Raw genomic sequence first — 17525 nt, forward strand, 5'->3', positions numbered from 1 at the left:
CCGAGCCACGGCCGACAGGGAGCTCGCGCAAGCCGAAGTCACAATATACAGACAGGAGGGCGTGACGGCGTGACAGAGGGACCCGATTGGCCGGATGCCGGGCCTGGCGCGCAGAGATCGGCTTTCCTCCCGCAAACGCGTCTTGCAGGCGGCAGGCGGTTATCTCAGATTCCGCCTCTCTCTCCGGTCGGCCACCATGCCACCCGAGCATATATACCCCCCTCTCCTCATCCCTCCTCACCGCCTCCCCCGCCCTCTCCTCCCCGTCCGCCACTGCCGCCATGCTCGCTCAACTCTCCTCCGCCCCCGTCCACAGCGCGTCTCTCGTCGACCCCTCCTTCCACAACCCCGCCACCCTCCAGCTGATTAAAGTCGACCTATCGAGGAACTTCATTGGTCCGTCATCTTCCCGAACTGGCATAGCGCGCGTAGCTAACCATTCCCTCTCGCAGAGTACATCGTCGATGCTGTCGTCGACACCGTAGACTACGCTCTCGGCCGCCCGACGTCGTCCTCGAGAGGACGTTCTTTGTCCCGCCGTCCTGAGCATGTAAAGTTCTCAAACTTCGTGGCCGATGTCATCCACAAGGCCGAAGTCAAGCTCCCTTCTCTTCTCGTAACCCTGGTTTACATCAACCGCGCAAAACCGCACCTCCAGATCGCTCTAGAGCAGTGGGCGTGCGAGCGTGTCTTCCTCGGCGCGCTCATCGTAGCCAACAAGGTGTGTATACTATCTAGCGTGAATCTCACCATCGATTCTCACATTTCCCTTCCAGTACCTGAATGATTCCACGCTAAAGAACGTCCACTGGGCCCTCTGCACGGGTGTCTTCGGCAAGCGCGACATCGGTCGGATAGAACGCGAATTCCTTGACGTTCTCGACTTTGAGCTCGGCGTTTCCGAAGCGGACATCCTCGTCCACCATTCCGCAATCATGTCCTTCTCCCATCCCAGCCACCACATCCGTGCTCGCACGCTCTCGTCCGACGCGCGCGTCCGTCCAGAGTCGCCTTCTCACTCTCGCTGGAGCAGCGACTCGGACGAGATGGACCTCGACTCTGACTCGCTCTCATCCGACTCGATCTCACTGCCCTCCACGCCAGAGGACGTGGTGTCATATGCGCCTGCCCTCGGCAAGCCAGCTCTACTCGGGTCCGGATCAGCGCCCGTGCCGCAGTATGTCGTCCTACCGACACCCCCACAAGTGCACACCGCGCACGCACATGCGCAGCCCGCTGCATATGATCGGGCCGATGCGTATATTCCGCCAGCCGCTCCTTCACAACCTCAGCAGAAACCACGCCAGCGGAAGTCGACCGCCCTCCAACTGCTTCACTCATTTCCTATTCCGCATTTCAACTCCAAGCCAGCGGCAGCACAGCCGTCTGCGCCATCGTCATCGTCGTTCGCGCGTAATTCGTCGACGTCGTGTCGGCCATTACCGCACCCGGCACTCGCGGTGCCGTCTGCCGCGTACGCGCCCCAAGTCATTGTCTGACTCCTTGCCTCCGGATCTTTCTGTACACAAATTCCGGTGCCCCGCACCGTCCCCATCGCATCCTCCCATCTCCTGGCCGGCGAACGGCGGTTTAGTCCCGGAGCGAGATGGAGAGTAACTTATCGACAAATAGCCTAGAATCCACGTAGTTGTATTCGCTTCCCCCTCCAACGTACCCGTACATTGTAATCATTGTTGTCATTGTATGCATATATAACCCCACGACGTGTCATGACTCTTATCAATGCCTGTTCTCCGCTTACTGCTCAACCTTGTGCGTGTTGTCATCGTCGGCGCGATGGGATAATGAAGATGACTGCGTCCGTGACCGCGTCATCAGGGGCATCCGGGCGGCACGTGCGCCGCCGTTCTCCCCGAGGCCGTCGGTGTCTGTGACGCGCGCTCGTCCGAGAACGCCGACCTCGCGCCGTTCACTGGCATCGGACTCGGACTCGGACTCGGACTCGGCGCGCGGCTCTGCGTCTTCCTCCTCCTTCATGTCTTCTAGCTTGTGTATTTCCGCACACTAGCTCCTCAAGGCCCCAGCGCTCAGCTGTTTCGCCTTGTGATCCATCACACATGCACCGTTGCTTCACTCGTATTCAAACCGTGTCACCTCCCCTCCCTCGTGGATCGGCACAATCGCCGATGCGTTCGCCAGAGTTCCTGTCTCGCAAACAAAAATAAAAACCAAGGCCCAAATCTGCTATTTTTAATTTGGATCCGCTGTAAGGTACACAGGATTCCTCTCTGTTAGCTTTGTGGAACTCACTGCGATCCAGCCGCGCAGCACTCCACTGCGCACTGCGCCGCGTCTCTGGCCACCACGTCACTGCGTATTCCCGGTGGAGAATCTCTGCCGTGTCCGCTATGTTCGTCGGTGTCAGAGTGGACACCTTCCATGGGCTCAGGTATGAGCCGGTTACAATTGCCTAAAAATGACGCATGGTTATTTAAGCATCCACAGGGCATTCTCGACCTCGTCGGAGAGGTTCGGATGCTTTGGACGCCGTTCTGCAACTCGTACGACCGCACACGTTACAGGAAGCTATCTGCACGCATGATCTTGTGGCTCTGACCATATCTGTGAGATTCGGATTTGCACGCCGTTCTTTAGAAAGATGTGTCGTCCCGTGGAGCATGTTGCAGCGTGTCGCAGCGTGTTGCTATGGTATCTGGCTTGCATGCCTCCGGGGTCGTCTTTCTCCTAGTTCTCCCGTCACTCTACTGACCCCTTCCTGTGCGTAGGAGATGACGGGTAGATGCGGAGGGTACGTCAGTCTCACAAGTTTGCCGCTGGTGACTGCCACTGACTAGATCAGCATCGATGTCGCGGCGAGCTGGATCGGACAGACACTCTGCGCTCAGCAGTCAGTCATCACACACAATCGTGGCACGGAAGCACACCTGTTCGTGTTACTTACTTTGTATCCTCGCCGCTGCTCTGATGAAGATGGTGCATCACCGTTCATGCGTGCGGTTGTTGTAACAGCAGGAGGTTACAGCACAATCGTTTCGCTCTTTATTGTACTTTTCGGGGAGGAGGAAGCCTCCTTGGCGCTTGATCAAGAAGAGGTGCGTGCGATCTCTCAATAAGTAGGGTTTGAGGACGTGGTTTTAGAGATGGACGACTGGCATTACCATGCAGCGTATACATTTTGCGGCTCGCCGCGACGACTCTCGTCCGACTCTTGGTGCTCGTAGAGTCCCTCAAGGGCAATTCCTCCTCCACGTTTCTTTTCCAGCAGCTCTTGACGAAAACGAAGGACGCGTTCCAAGTCCGACTGGCGTGCGAGTCCAATTTTGTCTCCTCGCTCATGGGAATTACACAGTCTGGAATGCTACTTACAGCGGTGCGTTGCGGCAACCACGGGGTTGACAAATTCACGTCCCTCAAACTGGTTTCCATTCAAGATCACGCCGATCTGCTGGATCAAATTCCGCTCGCAGAGTAAGTACGTGGTTGTGATTCACACGGCGACGGTGTTACGGCGACGATAGGCAGTCCGGAGATGAAACGAGGATATAGTGCTCTGAAAGAGCGGTTCGCCGCATCCCGAGCACCGTTCGTTCGGGCGAGGCAAGATTGGCCTTTTTGGGCTAGATAAACCGCGGAGTTCATAGATGGGTGGTTTCAAACTTGACCGACATAATCTGAGGGACAATAAATCAGATATCCAATTTGTCCGTTGTTCTCCCCCGCAGAGACACCGAGCTGGACGATCAAGAATATGAGGTTCGTGAAAATGACCTGTAAACGAAGTCTCGGCAAGTTGTTGTTGTCTTGAACGAGAAAGGAAATCTACGTTCTAGATAACGCCGTGATCGAACGTGTTTAGATTATCGTGAATGGGAATTGTCCGTAGTCGTGTGGCACAAGGGTGAACACATGGCTGGTTGGACGGCTCTTGTGGTGATAATACAGCAGAGCAAGCTGAGAGGATCGGGTTGGCGCCAAGATAGAGCGCGGTGTTATATCAATGATCACGGTAGCAAAACTACCTAACCCTAAGGATCTCTCCTGCAGCCCTTGCAACGAACAAATGAAGATCCCCACTCTGCACCTGTGTCCAGCCACACCACGTTCATTTCATCAATACTCGAAATTGCCAGTACCATGGAAGGAAAGTACCGGCCAGAAGGCCTGTACGTTAGTCAGAATTCATTTATCAACGTCCACAGATGACACCGCTCACAAAAAGCCCCGGGAACTCATCGTGCCTGCGCCACGAAACAACAAGCAGCGATGGACGTCGCCGCCAAGGACGCGAGAGCATGATTGTTGCTCATTGGCATCCAGGCTCGCGAAATCCGCAGGAGGGGCACGCGCCTCCCAGCTCACCACGCCGCGAGGAACGTTCTCGTCCCCGGTGATTTTGACTGCGCGCAGAGAACGTCGGGTCTCGTCCCAGCCGACGAAGACACACTCCGTGCCATGTGAACTGTAGCTGCCCAGCCAGAGGCCGCAGAGCGACGCAGGGCTCCAGCTGTCAGAAGATGGACTGATTCCGCGAGGAACGCAGTGGCGTAGGGGGTAGTATCGAGGAGGGAACGGGGCGTCGTTTTTGAAGCCCAGGAACGGCTGCGACGCTTTTATGCAGCCGCGTTCACATGTGAGCGCGATTGCCCTGGGTTTCCAGCAGTCGGTGGGGACGGGAAATAGCTCGAACACACGCGGCCGGGAGCGCAGAGGAGACAAGGGTGGATAATGGGCCGACTTCAGAGACGTATCCGTCACGCGCGGGAGTGCGCGACATGTATCTAGCCACGCCGACAGTTCTGGATCGGGAAAGTCTGGGTGCATGAACTGGCCGTGGCGAGTGTGTAGGATGGTGCCCAACGCAGTCTCCGGCAAGACTTTGAGCTCCATCGCATGCTTTCTCGTCGCATCCACACAGCAAAAGAGCTGTGCTGAGAGAGCAGTGGCCGCGTCAGTGCGGCCTCGTACTAAATCCTGTTGGCTGAATCCTATCCAGACAAGGGGGACGAATTCCGGTGTCTCTGGCGCCTCTGGCTCGTCCCCGCTTTCCAGCTCAAGAACTCGAAATCGCCACATCTCCCCGACGATCCCTCCGGGTTGCTTCCCAAACCTTGGAACCACCCGAAATTCAAGGATGTTGCCTGTGAACGGGTGGTCGCCAGCCCAAAGGCCAAGCAGCGGGGAATATGGATACAATAAAGTGGTGAACAGCGCGCGGAAAGAATGTACGCCGAATGCTGTCGCATCGGGCACGCCATGATGACTGCAGAGATGTTTCCAGAACCACTCATCCTTCATGATCGTGTGCAGGGAGCTACAGGTGGAGAGAAAGTGAACAGCATCATTTACGACGAGGGAATCGATGATTTGGACGAGGATGTCATACGATAAGCCGACGATGGCTGCCTGCTCCAACCTCGAAGTCTTCTCTATCATGGCGATGACGAGGGCTCAGAACGTTTGTTGGCGGGTGGTGCTCAAGCTGAGATATAGCCTGAGATCCGTGCAGGCTCATTACGCACGCTCGGCAGCTTGCAGATAGCTCGGATCCCTTGCTTTCTTATCTTGTAATTTCCGTAATGACGCATGCTCAAAAGAGGGGTAGCCAGGATCATGACCGCCAGGCGTCGCAAGCGATTTGTGGGGAGTACCGAGTCAGTACGACATTTACGGGAAGCTGACGTACCTCGTTCGCGGTGGTGTGCCGTATGTAGGATCGCACGCGTGCCACTGGGCGTGAGTCCGGCGGACCAAGTATAGACGGCGTGGATGGAAGTGTGGTGTGCGGGAGTCCAGTCTGTTACTGTGATAAAGTTCGGCGTCGGCATTGGTTCGTGCAGAAGTCAATATCAACGAGGGGGAGGGGCCGCGGAGCGCGCACTTGGGCATACGAGCAGATCAATCAACTATGGACGCTCTGGACGGGAGTCGGGGGATTTGAGTTGGTACATACTACTATCATGATATAGAAGTTGTTAAGCATTGTGCTCGGGATCAATCAAGGGCCTGAGCGTTGTCTAGAGCAAACGCTTGCGCAATACAACGTGTCCTGGCACCTTACTTATCGGACGCGCTGCGAGACCGAGAGAGTTGTGAGAGAAGTGTAGCAAGTGCAAGTGTATGGACGTGAATCAATATTAATTGGTGTTGTATGCGAGCGATTGCAGCGGTGTCACCAACGCAGACCGAGTGGCTCGGATCGGTTGAGAGCTGATCCAGATCGGCTGTGCTGGAGGCGATGGTCGCGCGGGCGCAAAGTGCTACTGAACAGCGACGACCTCGACTTGCAGGTGAGTGCTCTTCTTCCGCCGCCCTCGCCGACGCTCACAGGCAAGCCAGCAGCGCCCCCGGGACTCGTGACGGCGCACGGGTTGATTGATGTCCACGCTCTTTCCACTCATTTACTATTCCAGTCTTCCTACTCGTCCACGCCCGTCTTCTGTCCAAGACTCTCTCTCGCACCCAGCTTGCACTTTACATTGTGCACATGGATGCCACCGCCGCCTTGGATGAATCCGCCGAGCTGTCCCTCCAGACCCCCGAGTCCTCCAGCTCGTCGCTTTCTGCATCTGCCGACTCCTCCGTGTCGGAATCCACGTCCACCTCCCTCTCAGCGACGACGCACTTGTCCATCCTCCGCACCTCGGCCTCGTTCTCGTCCGTCTCGCAGTCCAACATCACATTCGCCCCCCTCCCCACCATCGAGCCCCGCCGGCGCAAGTCCAACGTCCAGCTGGGAGTCGCCGCCCGCTCCCGCCTCCTCCAGCAGCGCAGGAACCTCCGCGACCAGGGCATCCACCCCGGCGTCGCCCACCTCCACTCCCCGTCCGACCTCCCGCCCCCCGTGCCCGTGTGGCACTCCGAGCTCGACGACGATTACAGCGGCGACGACGTCGAAGACCTCGGCCCCGACCCCGCCGAGGAGGCCATTGCGGCCATCGGCCGGCTCGTCAAAGGCGCGAGTCGCTCGCTCTGGCGCCGCCTGGCGTCGAAGGACGCCGCCAGGAAGGATCGCTCGTCCTCCACAGACGAGACGCAGCCCATCACAGAGAAGGGGCCTCCATCAGGATCGTCGTCTCCAGATCGCGCAACAGCATCTGCCGCGGATACGGCGGCGCAAGAGCCTCAGGAGGGGCGGGTGTGGGAGGAGGAGGTAGACGTGGGCAGATGGCAGCGCCAGGGAGCAGATCCTGCGCCGACGCCGGAGAGCGGTCTGACCGCGGAAATCAGCTCTGCGGGTCGCCGCTCTCGACGTGTGAGCACAATAGAGGCTCTTGGGATCAAAAAGTCGAAAACAACAGCCCGATAGCAGCGTGCACACGTATAGTGATTGTTAGTTCAAAGGCCTGGGTGGAGCTTGGAGGTTCTCGTTGTCGTTGTCGTCGTGTCTCGGTTCAGGTGTTGTTCTTCATTCCAGTCGATTTACAGCAGTGATAATCATTCTTGTATACCCGTCCTTTGCATACGGTAAATCGGTCCCATCATAATACAGTCTGTCCCTCGCAAGTGCGTCTCACATCTGACAATCAGTTCGAAGACGCACATATTATACCCAACACTTTGAGGAGAGCGATGATCTTATGCAGCATGATGTACAGCTAGCCAATGCTACCGTTTTCCTTCCAAGCTGCTTGGTACGAATGCCTGCGCTCACCACATCACCCACATGCGTAGCCTAGACATAGCCGTGAATTCCCCAACTTGTACGTCTGCTGTACAATGGTCGCCTATCATTGCCAGATCCTGTTTATACAATGCGTGTGATCCAAACCTATAGGCTGCAGTCGGTAAAACACAGAAACGGGGTAGAGTGAGTATGCGTAGCACTGTAATAAAAAATGTCCTAATCCAACGAGGCGATCGGGGAAAGACAGCATCAGATTAGCCTTATCGTTGCGCAGGATAACGGTGAGGATGAAGTACAAGTACGGGCATGAAAAGACGTGAAGGGGGAGTGACTGCAGTAGCACGGACAATGGTTACTCTATGGGTGGGGGCTATGATGATTCTGGCGATTCAGGCACTGGCTGCGCCCCGCGATTCGCCTTCTTTCTCCGCAATGACCGCGGTAGAGAGAATGACGGCAGCAGCGGGCCGTTTCGGTTCTTCCTACGAAGAGAGAATCGTGGTCGAGCTGGTCGTTCGGACAGATTCGTCTGCATCCGCTGTAGCGCCACACCGTTCTCCTCTGTCGCAAAGTCGAACCCGCGGCCTTGTGATCGCAAGCCAGTCGACATGTCGGTGTGGCTCCCAGCGAGCAAATTGTACGGTGGACGGGAGCTAGACCGGCGCGAGAGAGGTGACTTTTTGAGCTGACGATCAGCCCTGTACTGCGAAAAGTCGTGATGTGAATCAAGCTTGTGTTTCCATCGCACTCGGTCGACGTCGCTAGTGTCAAAGGCCAGCTTATAGGCCTTGCACAGATAACGCGGAAGAAGTGCCAGGATCACAGTTAGGAAGATACAGAACCAGAAGTATGCCGAGGGCCAGAGGTAATGGTCATTGCCATAAACGGGCGTCGCAAACCAACCCGGAGTAATGGCGGAGTATACAGCCTGAACAGCCATCAGTTTAAAAGCAGAAATTAATACATTGAACAGATGCTCACCGTATAGCCCCAAACCAACACGATACCCAGGGCGACGGCAAAGAAAACCCAGCCCGTCCACGCAGCGGTGGCGAGGCCGTTGAACAAGTTAGCAGCTGTCACAGCAGCGATAGCCATCGTCTAAAGTACGTGTAAGCCCTTGCCATCAGGTGATCATACGCTACTACAACGTACCGTCGCAAATTCGTATTGATAGACAGCAAATCCATCCGTGCGGGAAGTCGTCGTCTCATAAGTGTAGAAGATTAGGAAGAAAATCAGTGCAGACTGTAGATCACATTCAGTGTCATCCAGGAAAAGGTGCAGCCAGTTACCCACCTGAACGACGCCGTCCATCATGTAGATGAAGAACAGCTTGGTCCCATAGTATTCGCCTTTCCGACTGTGCCTGTACAGCTCCGGCAATGCCATCAGTACATGATCGTCTACGAGTTGATAATCAGCGTGCTGTTGCACGGGCGAACACACTACACGTACCGACATGGCGATCAAACAGACCAATTGCAATCACAGGGGCGATTGTGAAGAATGTGTTCCACCAGAGGAGATATGTGTACTCAAACACACTAGCAACCGATGAGCATCGTCCGCCTGACGTGTGATCCACGTCACTCACTATTGACTGCTCCAAGCGCAATAGATTTGGAACCACCACAGCACACCGATACAGATGATGTTCTTGTAGAAGAAATTGACAATCCTAGGGACGATGAGGAGAAATTAGTTCCGTTCGACTATTTATAGCATCACTCACATGCTGCCGTTGCGCGCATACGACCAGTGACCATGAACCAGCAACAACCTCTTCAAAAAGCGGAACTGACAACACAATGAGCACGAATGAGATTAGTGACACTACAAGCTCACCTGAGCAATTGCATAGTCCGAGGAGTTCGCCGCCTGCAAGCCCTCCTCGCCGGAAATGCCAACGCCCACATCGGCCGCCTGGATCATACTGACATCGTTCGCACCGTCGCCAATTGCCAATGTAATACAACCCAGTCCATCCTTGACGAGCTTGACGATGAGAGCCTTCTGCAGCGGCGATACACGACAACAAATCACGCCCTCGCACTGCATGGACAATTGCAGCAGCAGGCGCTTGTTGCGTTCATCGCTTAGCGCCTGTGGAGAGGTGACGGCCAACTCCAGCGAAACGTACATTCAGACTTACCACCGTAAGAGCACTGCCGTCGACGACCAGAACGTAGCCCCCCAGATTCTCGCCATCGCCATGTTGGAAATCTGTGAATCCGCTGTTGACTCTATGCAGGGGTACGGGACGCGGGCGCTGCGAAGGCAGCTGCCTGTCGAAAACGCCGTCCTCTTCCAGTATACCACTGTCCGGGAAGAAATCTTGGACTGCCGTTATCATCTGAGTGTACACGTCCCTGCTGCCGTCCTGCCCACCGCGGATAACGATGACGTTATCCTCGCGTCCGATAAGATTTGTGCTGTGACCGATAGCTAAAGCAAACATTTGAGCTTGGGCTGAATTGAACAAAACCTGCCAACGCACCAATCGCAGTCTCCACCTTGTCTCCGGTGGCAACCCAGATCTTGATGCCCGCCACCTTCAAGTCAGCAATGGTCTCAGGCACCCCGTCCTGGAGCCGATCTTCGATGGCAGTGGCGCCAAGCAAGTGGAGATCGCCCTCGATTACCTCGTATACGGCCTCCACCTTGCCCTCACGGTCTTCAAGAGAGACAGACGCCTCTTGATATTTGCGGTTCCATGCATCGTATTCTTCCTCTGTACGGTGACACGTTAGCAATGCTATTTCAAGACCCAAAGACCGTCCGCACCTGAGATGACCTTGTACGCCACGGTCAGCGTCCGGAGTCCTTCGCTCGCAAACTCATCGAGGTGACGCTCCGTCGTCTTCCTCAGTTCCTCATTGCCGGGTACGAGCCGCTCGAAAATGACATTGTCTGCGCCCTTGGTCAGTAAGAACAACCTGTCCCCCTCCTCTTCGTCGAGTTTCCGCACAATGACGCTCATGCGCTTGCGGGACGAGTTGAATTCCAGGATGTTCAGCAATTCGTATTTCTCGTACTCGTCTGCGAACGGGGTCTGCAGGGTGAGAATCTCCTTGTCGCGGCCGCGGAAGACGAAGCCGACATCGGCCGCGGCCTGAACGAGCGCCGCCTCGTCGGGACTCTGCGCTTTGTACGTGATCGCGCCTGTAGTTGGATCAACGGAGACAAGCGCCGTATGGCAGAGGGCGAGGGCGGCGAAGAACCCGTTAATTAAGCGAGCATGATGCGAGGCGTCCGGGTCGGAACGTGCGGACATGGCAGCCATGATGTCATTGCTGAGTCCGGAATCCTGGAAATGCGTGAGCACGCCCTCGGCAAGGCCCACGACGCTGGCAGCGAGCGGGTCGGGGATATCCTCGGAAGAGGAGGACGTGGGTGTCTTCTTCCCATCCATGAGCACAGGTGATGGCGTCTGGGTCGCCCCATCGCGTCCCTCAGGAAGCGCAATCTTGGTGGATGTGGCCTCGTCAACAAGGTCGCCTCGATATGCCTTGCCTCCCACCGAACACTGTCTGAACACCATGGCGTTCTGTATACACGTGTGTTCGTCAGTAAGACGTCATACGAGTACCGAGGACGTACCTGCGTCAGAGTCCCAGTCTTGTCAGAGAAAATATACTCGATTTGGCCCAAGTCGTCCGAAAGATTCCAACTCCTGGCGAGTGTCGGCGTTTGGGTCTTCTGATAGACCATCTCGTGATCAAAATAAATAAATAGAGCCTGACATGTCCGTACGGCTTCTATCGATATATATAGAGAAATTGGGACAATGTTCTGAAATCTGTGTGCAGGAAATTGAGTATGGGCGATCGAATGCAGAGTATATGGACACGGACGTGATCAATGCAAATGCAAAAGTGATTACTCCGTTCACGTGCGGATTGTTGTCTGACTGGTTATCTGCAAAGAGCCAAGGGGCATTGCGCGGGAAAAAGCGCTGCTCGAGCACAGCATCCACGATCCCGCACACAGTCGCCATGACCGCCAAAATAAGCAAGTTGATAAACCTGATATCGCATCGCAGTCAGCATCTACAGCAGAGCAGGAAAGCATAGCATACACTTGGGGATTCATTTGGCGTTCGACCTTGCTCCGCTTACTGGGCGCACCTCCAGAGTTGAGCACAATTTTCGTGTCATGACCAGTAAAGAGAACGAGACCAATAACCCAGCGAGTGTTTCTGAGCACAGAACCCCTGAGGAGAATCATTTGCGAATCTACAGGGGTCTTGGACCCCTTTTCCATTTCTATGGCGGCATTGAGTTTGTACAGATTGGTGTCTGGTCTGTCGCAATCGACACGAAAGTTGTTGATGGGATCAGCGCAAGCAGCAGCGGAACGCAGATGGGTCAAGACGGGCGAGGCGGTGCGGGACTTGAGACTTGTCTCGCCGTCGAGATTCTTGGTCTCGACATACGCAACGTTCTCTTCCTCAGACGTAGCACAAATGAGAATGTCTGCAGGAAACGACTCATTGTCCGTGATTTTGACGAAGTCACCAACGGCAATGTCCTCCCAGGCAGTTTTCTTCCAATGGGGCTGTTCGTGATGATTGTGAGATTTGCCAGTGATTGTGCGGAAGAGACCGGCGTCATGGTCCTCCTCGTCGAACTCGATGCTGTCGTCTACGCCTACCTGATGGTCCTCTTCCCTGGCTGATTGCATGAGTCCCTCTGGGGGAGCCCCACGCTGAAGTTCGAGGGCCTCTACATCGGTGGTCTTCTTCGTCCTCTTTTTGAAAGCCTGGAAAGCGGGAATGATAGCGGGGATAAACGTCTTACTCTTGCTCTCCATAGGATTGGTATTGGACCAAGTCCCGCCATTGAGCACACGAGAACGGGAGCGGTTGATGTGGTGATCAGCCTGATGCCGTTTGAAGTCTTCGTAGCCGTCTTTGAGAGCTGTGATGGCGAGGACGAGTAGCAGGGGGAGGATGGCAAGGCCAGGGGAGACGGTGGGAAAGATGGGGAAGAACTGGAGGATGGCGATGGCGAGGAAGAATATGTTCGCTATGCGCCTGAACTGCTCGAGGAGGTTACGAGGAACGAAGGTGATGATAGTGTATTTGGAGGTGATGACTTGATTAGAGGAGAATACATATTGTTTCTTGACCCTGCCCTTCTGGTCACGGTAGTCGTCTGGCAAGGGCTGGTGGACAAATACGGAACGAGGGGGCCCGGGTTCCCTTGATCTGGTGAAGAGGGCCTCAACATTGAAGTTGACGCCCTTGTTGTACCAGGTTTCGAGCTTGGTACGGAGGGCGGCCATTGGGACCAGGGAGGAGGAAAAGGGAGAAGACGGGATGCTGGCCGAGGGCAAGAGAGAAAGACGGCGGCATCTCTGAGGAGCGAGTCCGGCGCGCATGGGTCAGCTCCGTTACCCCGGTCACACTTCCCGTAAGCTCCGTGACCCGCACGTCACACCCGCACCGACGCCCGAAACGTGTCGCATGACTGACTCATCGCGCTGACTTCTGCCTCCGTCACGCGTCATCCCGCTGAGTCCAACCAGTCCGACAGTCCGACAGCAAGCTTGGTCTTCGTCACTCCAGTCTGCGAGTCGCAGTCCCCGCACCGACTCTGAGTTCGTTCGTCTCCATCGCGGCCATCACACCATAACCCTTCATCACCAACAATGACATATCTATCAACGTTATGTCTTCTGAATCTCCAACTCCCGGCCGCCCACTAGTGGAAACTGTGTCATGTGTGTGTATGCATCTCATAGACCCCATCCAGCCTCATCACGCTGTCGTGTTCAACCTTTAGAGCTTCAGAGCCGGCAGAGATCGGCACTCAGTCGTATGTTCGCGAATGAGCCTGAGTCACACTTTCCATGCCAAGGCAGACCCACCCACGCTGCACCGAGAGTCCTACCGATTTTTCTCAGAAAGTAGAACAGCAAGTAGTACTGTACGAGCCAAGCATAGACTACGGCTGTTGTGGCATTTGGTCCCCTCAAACGTGTCTCAATCACAAACATATACCGGTTCCAGAAGCTAGTTCATACATGCACACACTTGTTTCATTGACTGAAGGTAATTAATATCATTGCTTAGCTCTTGACATACTAAGCCTACGAAATTCATGTGTGTATTTTCAAACATTCTGCATCAACTGGTGATAATTCCAAAAAACTTTGATCAGATTTGTGCCATAGGGAGCCCAGGTACTGAAAAGGTTGCATCACTGGTGCAATGATAGTACCCTCGTACATCCTAGACACACGGGATTCTTGGTCTTGTCCCCAGATAGACCCAGTATTCCCGTGATGTCCATAGCTATCCCGGAACGTATCACCGCTACGTCTGGCCGTCTGGCCTGTGCCCGGAGCCGACTTGATACCTGGATCCATCTCCGAGACGTTGCACCTGGAAGCTCTAGGCTGCTAGTATTGTCTTACAGAATATATCCTCAGTGCCGGAGTGGCCTTCGTCCAGCACACCGCGCCAATTTAACACAGGTGTTAGAAAATGAGTCGAGGGCAGTCTGCGAGTGGCTTGCGTAGTGCATCGATGGTGCCAAGTGTGTTCTCCATGAGAACGTCTCGCTGAGAGGCGCGAACTTGATTTCGCGACCCGACCGGCGTTCGCCGTCTCCGCGTTCGCACTGGCACAATGCGCTCACGATTTTCCAACTCTCTCGACGCGTGCTTATATGTATACTTATACGGCGGCATTGTATACTGTCTTTCATAGGTTTGCACTCACACTTTTACATATTGACCTGGGCATTCTCTTTCTAAAGCCAACAGTGAGTCGTGTCTACTAGGCGCACATTGGCAGTCGCCGTGAGCAAAGTAGGAATCGGATGGTTGGTACCTTGTGGCTATAATCGGCGCAAGGTAATCTCAGCTGTGCATACGGATGTGTACAATGCACTACTTTCCATTGACGACTCTGAGGCGCGCCTTTTATGTTGCAACTGTCGATGGTGAGACCTGAAGCTGAAGACCTACTGATATCGATGTGTTCCTAGAAAGCATGTACAGGTCGGGGTACATTAAGCTGATGCAGCTTCCGACTGCCCCACACGCGTCTCGATAAACACATTCTTCAGCAGCCGTTCTTCATCAATGCACATACTCGTTGGCGGTCCACCGATAATCCTCACCAACGCGTCCTTATCCACCAGATGCACTTTCTGTGCAGAAATCCCCGCTTGCCAGAGATTTCGTGCAATGCTCCTCTTTGTATCCTCACTATACCTCTCGCACGCCCTCGACACAATCTCCTCTGTGTCCTCTGTGCACTCTCGCTCCCGTTCATCCCCATGTCGTTTGCTACATTTTGGACGTGCTGCCATGATTTTCATCGCACGATGTATGTCTTGATCCCGAACAGCTTACAATTTTTCAGGAGCGTGATATCCACAGCCGTGAGGCGATTGTCGACTAGGATGACGACGCAGTCAAACACGTACATCCCTTGGGTGGTGAAGTACGTCTCTCCGCTCACGGAAAGCGTTCCCGCACCGGGCACGTCGTACCACACGAACGGGTTCTCTGGCTTCGGGTCGGGATAGCGCGGAATGATTGTCGTCGTTTCTACCACACCAACGGGTGCGACGGCCGGATCAGACGTGCTGTTTCGCAGCCCACGAACGACGACTTGCCGCTCCCGGAGACCCCTGCGACAGCGAAATGCAGTAGACCTGGGCGGTACTTGACTTGCGTCTTCACTTTCTCTAGCTCTTGCACCGAAGGAATGCGGACGAGCTCCACCCTGCCTTGCAGTACCACGTGAAAAGGCCTATTCTCATTGATCGCACGCTGTATGTCCTCCCACTCCCTATCCGCACGCTGCAGGTTCAGCCGCGTCTTCGGCACTTTCCTCTCTGCCTTGTTCCGCTCCTCCGTGAGTCGCGCCAGCGTCTCCTCCGCCGCCTCTGCCGTGAGCTTGTGGAAGGCTCTTGCAGCCTTGGCCTTCAAGTACCCCGCTCATGCGTAGACGATCCGCTCGAGCTGCTTGCCCTCGTGCTCCTTCGCGAGATCCTCGAGCTCTTGTAGAACAGGGTTGGGGCCGAGCCTACCCGCCGTCACCAGCTCATGGATGGCGTCGAGCGCCGTCAGGATGACCATCGAGCCGAGGATCGCGCCTGCTGGGCGCACCATCACGGATGGTCCCCCTCTCATTGGTATCCGTGGATTGTATCAAACAAGTTGTAAAAGTCGTGCAAAAGCAATAGCCAGAATGTGCAGCATCAAACTCGATAGGCGGATTGTCCCCGCGCGCACGCGAGCAATCGAGTCAAGTCAGTCTCTCCTCGATGAACACCAGCAGCGAAGGGTCGAGGGTTTGTGGATGTATTTGCTGAACGGCATGACATCCACGTTCTTCGAAGACCGGAAGCTGGAGTTTAGGGGATTCATATACCAAAACCTTGGACCCGTCCTGTCGTATGGAGTCTACACTATTATGTCTTGCTTATCGGTGGTGAGTCGTGGCGCTCCCAACATCACTATTCACTTACAAGCCGGCCGCGCCCTAGATGGTTGCATTGACATCGGTCGTGTATTCGCGTTAAGCTTAGTAGTAAGTACTTTGTTCGATTGACTGCATAGTCTTCCCATGATTCCCATGTAGTAATCTCCTCGCAACAAATAGCTTCCGCTGGTATACATGCGCAAGTCATCTTTTTGAGGGTCTACAGCCACAAAGGCGACTATGTAGTGAGGAAGACCAATATTTTGATCCACTACTATTCTTCACAGCGTCAAACGACGAAAGCTTGCCCCATAGATACTCCCCGCATTATGCCGGACCATCTGGTACAATTGTTTCACGAGCAAAGGAAGCGAGTGACATGCAACCACCCAAAGGGTATCAAGATACGCGAGTGTTTATCTGCTCATGATGGAAGAGCGAGCAGGCTAACGGTGCTTCGTCCTAGTGGGGCTGTGGTATCGGCTAGACATTCACGGGACCAAGGTAAAATGTAATAAGCCCAAGTATTCCTACCGCGTTTGAAAAGAATACAAGCCTTGTTTGCCGGGATCGCCATCACGAAGACTTGCAAGGCGTGTGCCACGGACAGCACCGAATGCTGGAGGCGGCTAAAATGTCCGATCTTGCGCTTCTTGCGGTTGCTGAAGCCTCATCATACAAGTTTTATTGATGCGCTCCTTCCGCCGGCGTCGTATATTCGAGGATGATGGCTGCGAGCAGTAAGCACAGGTCCAGACAGACCACGAAGATGTGTCTCGCAGACGCAACCGGTGTGTCTGCATACTCGACTTCGCAAAACAGACTACCTGGTCACATATGAGGTGCGCAAATGTCTCCAGGTCCGACAGACAAGTAGCAGTCGTCTACTTACTTCATCGCCACACCCCTCAATCACCAACACAATCCCTACTCACAACAAGATGTCTGCTTACCCGTCGCCCTCCGCCTCCGCATGGCCCAATCTCGGCCTCTCCTCTGGCCTCACTGAGTTCAACACTGCTCTGAGCCCGGGGTTGACTGCAGTAGCCGCCCTCCTGCTCGCAAGCCTTTGGTTCCTGCCACTCTTCACCAAATTCGACGCGCTCGGCCGCCGTCCAAGGGACAAGGATGGCAATCCCATCCCAGACGGTCCCGTAGGCCTCCCGCTAGTCGGTAGGTGCTTTTGATGCCACGCTGGGACCATTGTCGATACTGACTATTGGACATGCTCGTTCCCCTTCTCGACACACTATCCTGAGCTGACCCTCAATTGCTGGCGCAAGAAGTTCGGTCCCCTCTACTCAATGTGGCTCGGGAACCAACTCTTTGTTGTCGTCTCCGACCCTGGCATCGCCAAGGATCTCATGGTCACGAACGGATCCGTATTCTCGTCTCGGAAGGAGATGTTCATCAAGAGCCAGCTCGCGGTGAACGGATACACCGACGTGCTCGACCATGAGGCGACGGTGATGG

General features: G+C 54.9%; 5 protein-coding genes across 5 annotated transcripts; 2 read left to right on the top strand and 3 right to left on the bottom strand.

Annotated features, from left to right (window-relative positions):
* Positions 1 to 281: 281 nt before the first annotated feature.
* Positions 282 to 1499, top strand: FIBRA_00773 (uncharacterized protein; the record flags this gene model as incomplete). The annotated part of the gene is made up of 3 exons (XM_012322661.1): positions 282 to 396; positions 453 to 721; positions 777 to 1499. The coding sequence occupies 3 exons, from the start codon at positions 282 to 284 to the stop codon at positions 1497 to 1499; spliced, it is 1107 nt and encodes a 368-aa protein (XP_012178051.1).
* Positions 1500 to 4007: 2508 nt separating this feature from the next.
* Positions 4008 to 5415, bottom strand: FIBRA_00774 (uncharacterized protein; the record flags this gene model as incomplete). The annotated part of the gene is made up of 2 exons (XM_012322662.1): positions 4008 to 4143; positions 4196 to 5415. The coding sequence occupies 2 exons, from the start codon at positions 5413 to 5415 to the stop codon at positions 4008 to 4010; spliced, it is 1356 nt and encodes a 451-aa protein (XP_012178052.1).
* Positions 5416 to 6217: 802 nt separating this feature from the next.
* FIBRA_00775 (uncharacterized protein) lies at positions 6218 to 7288 on the top strand (the record flags this gene model as incomplete). The annotated part of the gene is made up of 2 exons (XM_012322663.1): positions 6218 to 6269; positions 6393 to 7288. The coding sequence occupies 2 exons, from the start codon at positions 6218 to 6220 to the stop codon at positions 7286 to 7288; spliced, it is 948 nt and encodes a 315-aa protein (XP_012178053.1).
* A 688-nt stretch (positions 7289 to 7976) lies between these two features.
* Positions 7977 to 12895, bottom strand: FIBRA_00776 (uncharacterized protein; the record flags this gene model as incomplete). Its single annotated transcript, XM_012322664.1, has 14 exons — positions 7977 to 8534; positions 8588 to 8707; positions 8762 to 8854; positions 8906 to 9012; positions 9065 to 9153; positions 9204 to 9287; positions 9342 to 9406; positions 9455 to 9712; positions 9762 to 10054; positions 10107 to 10340; positions 10394 to 11156; positions 11210 to 11408; positions 11464 to 11634; positions 11688 to 12895. The coding sequence occupies 14 exons, from the start codon at positions 12893 to 12895 to the stop codon at positions 7977 to 7979; spliced, it is 4242 nt and encodes a 1413-aa protein (XP_012178054.1).
* Positions 12896 to 14628: 1733 nt separating this feature from the next.
* FIBRA_00777 (uncharacterized protein) lies at positions 14629 to 15739 on the bottom strand (the record flags this gene model as incomplete). Its single annotated transcript, XM_012322665.1, has 4 exons — positions 14629 to 14924; positions 14975 to 15255; positions 15291 to 15523; positions 15578 to 15739. 4 exons carry the CDS (start codon positions 15737 to 15739, stop codon positions 14629 to 14631), a joined length of 972 nt encoding a protein of 323 aa, XP_012178055.1.
* Positions 15740 to 17525: the final 1786 nt, after the last annotated feature.

This window comes from Fibroporia radiculosa (assembly GCF_000313525.1).
Source record: "Fibroporia radiculosa TFFH 294 genomic supercontigs, scaffold306, whole genome shotgun sequence".
Taxonomy (NCBI): Eukaryota; Fungi; Basidiomycota; class Agaricomycetes; order Polyporales; family Fibroporiaceae; genus Fibroporia; species Fibroporia radiculosa.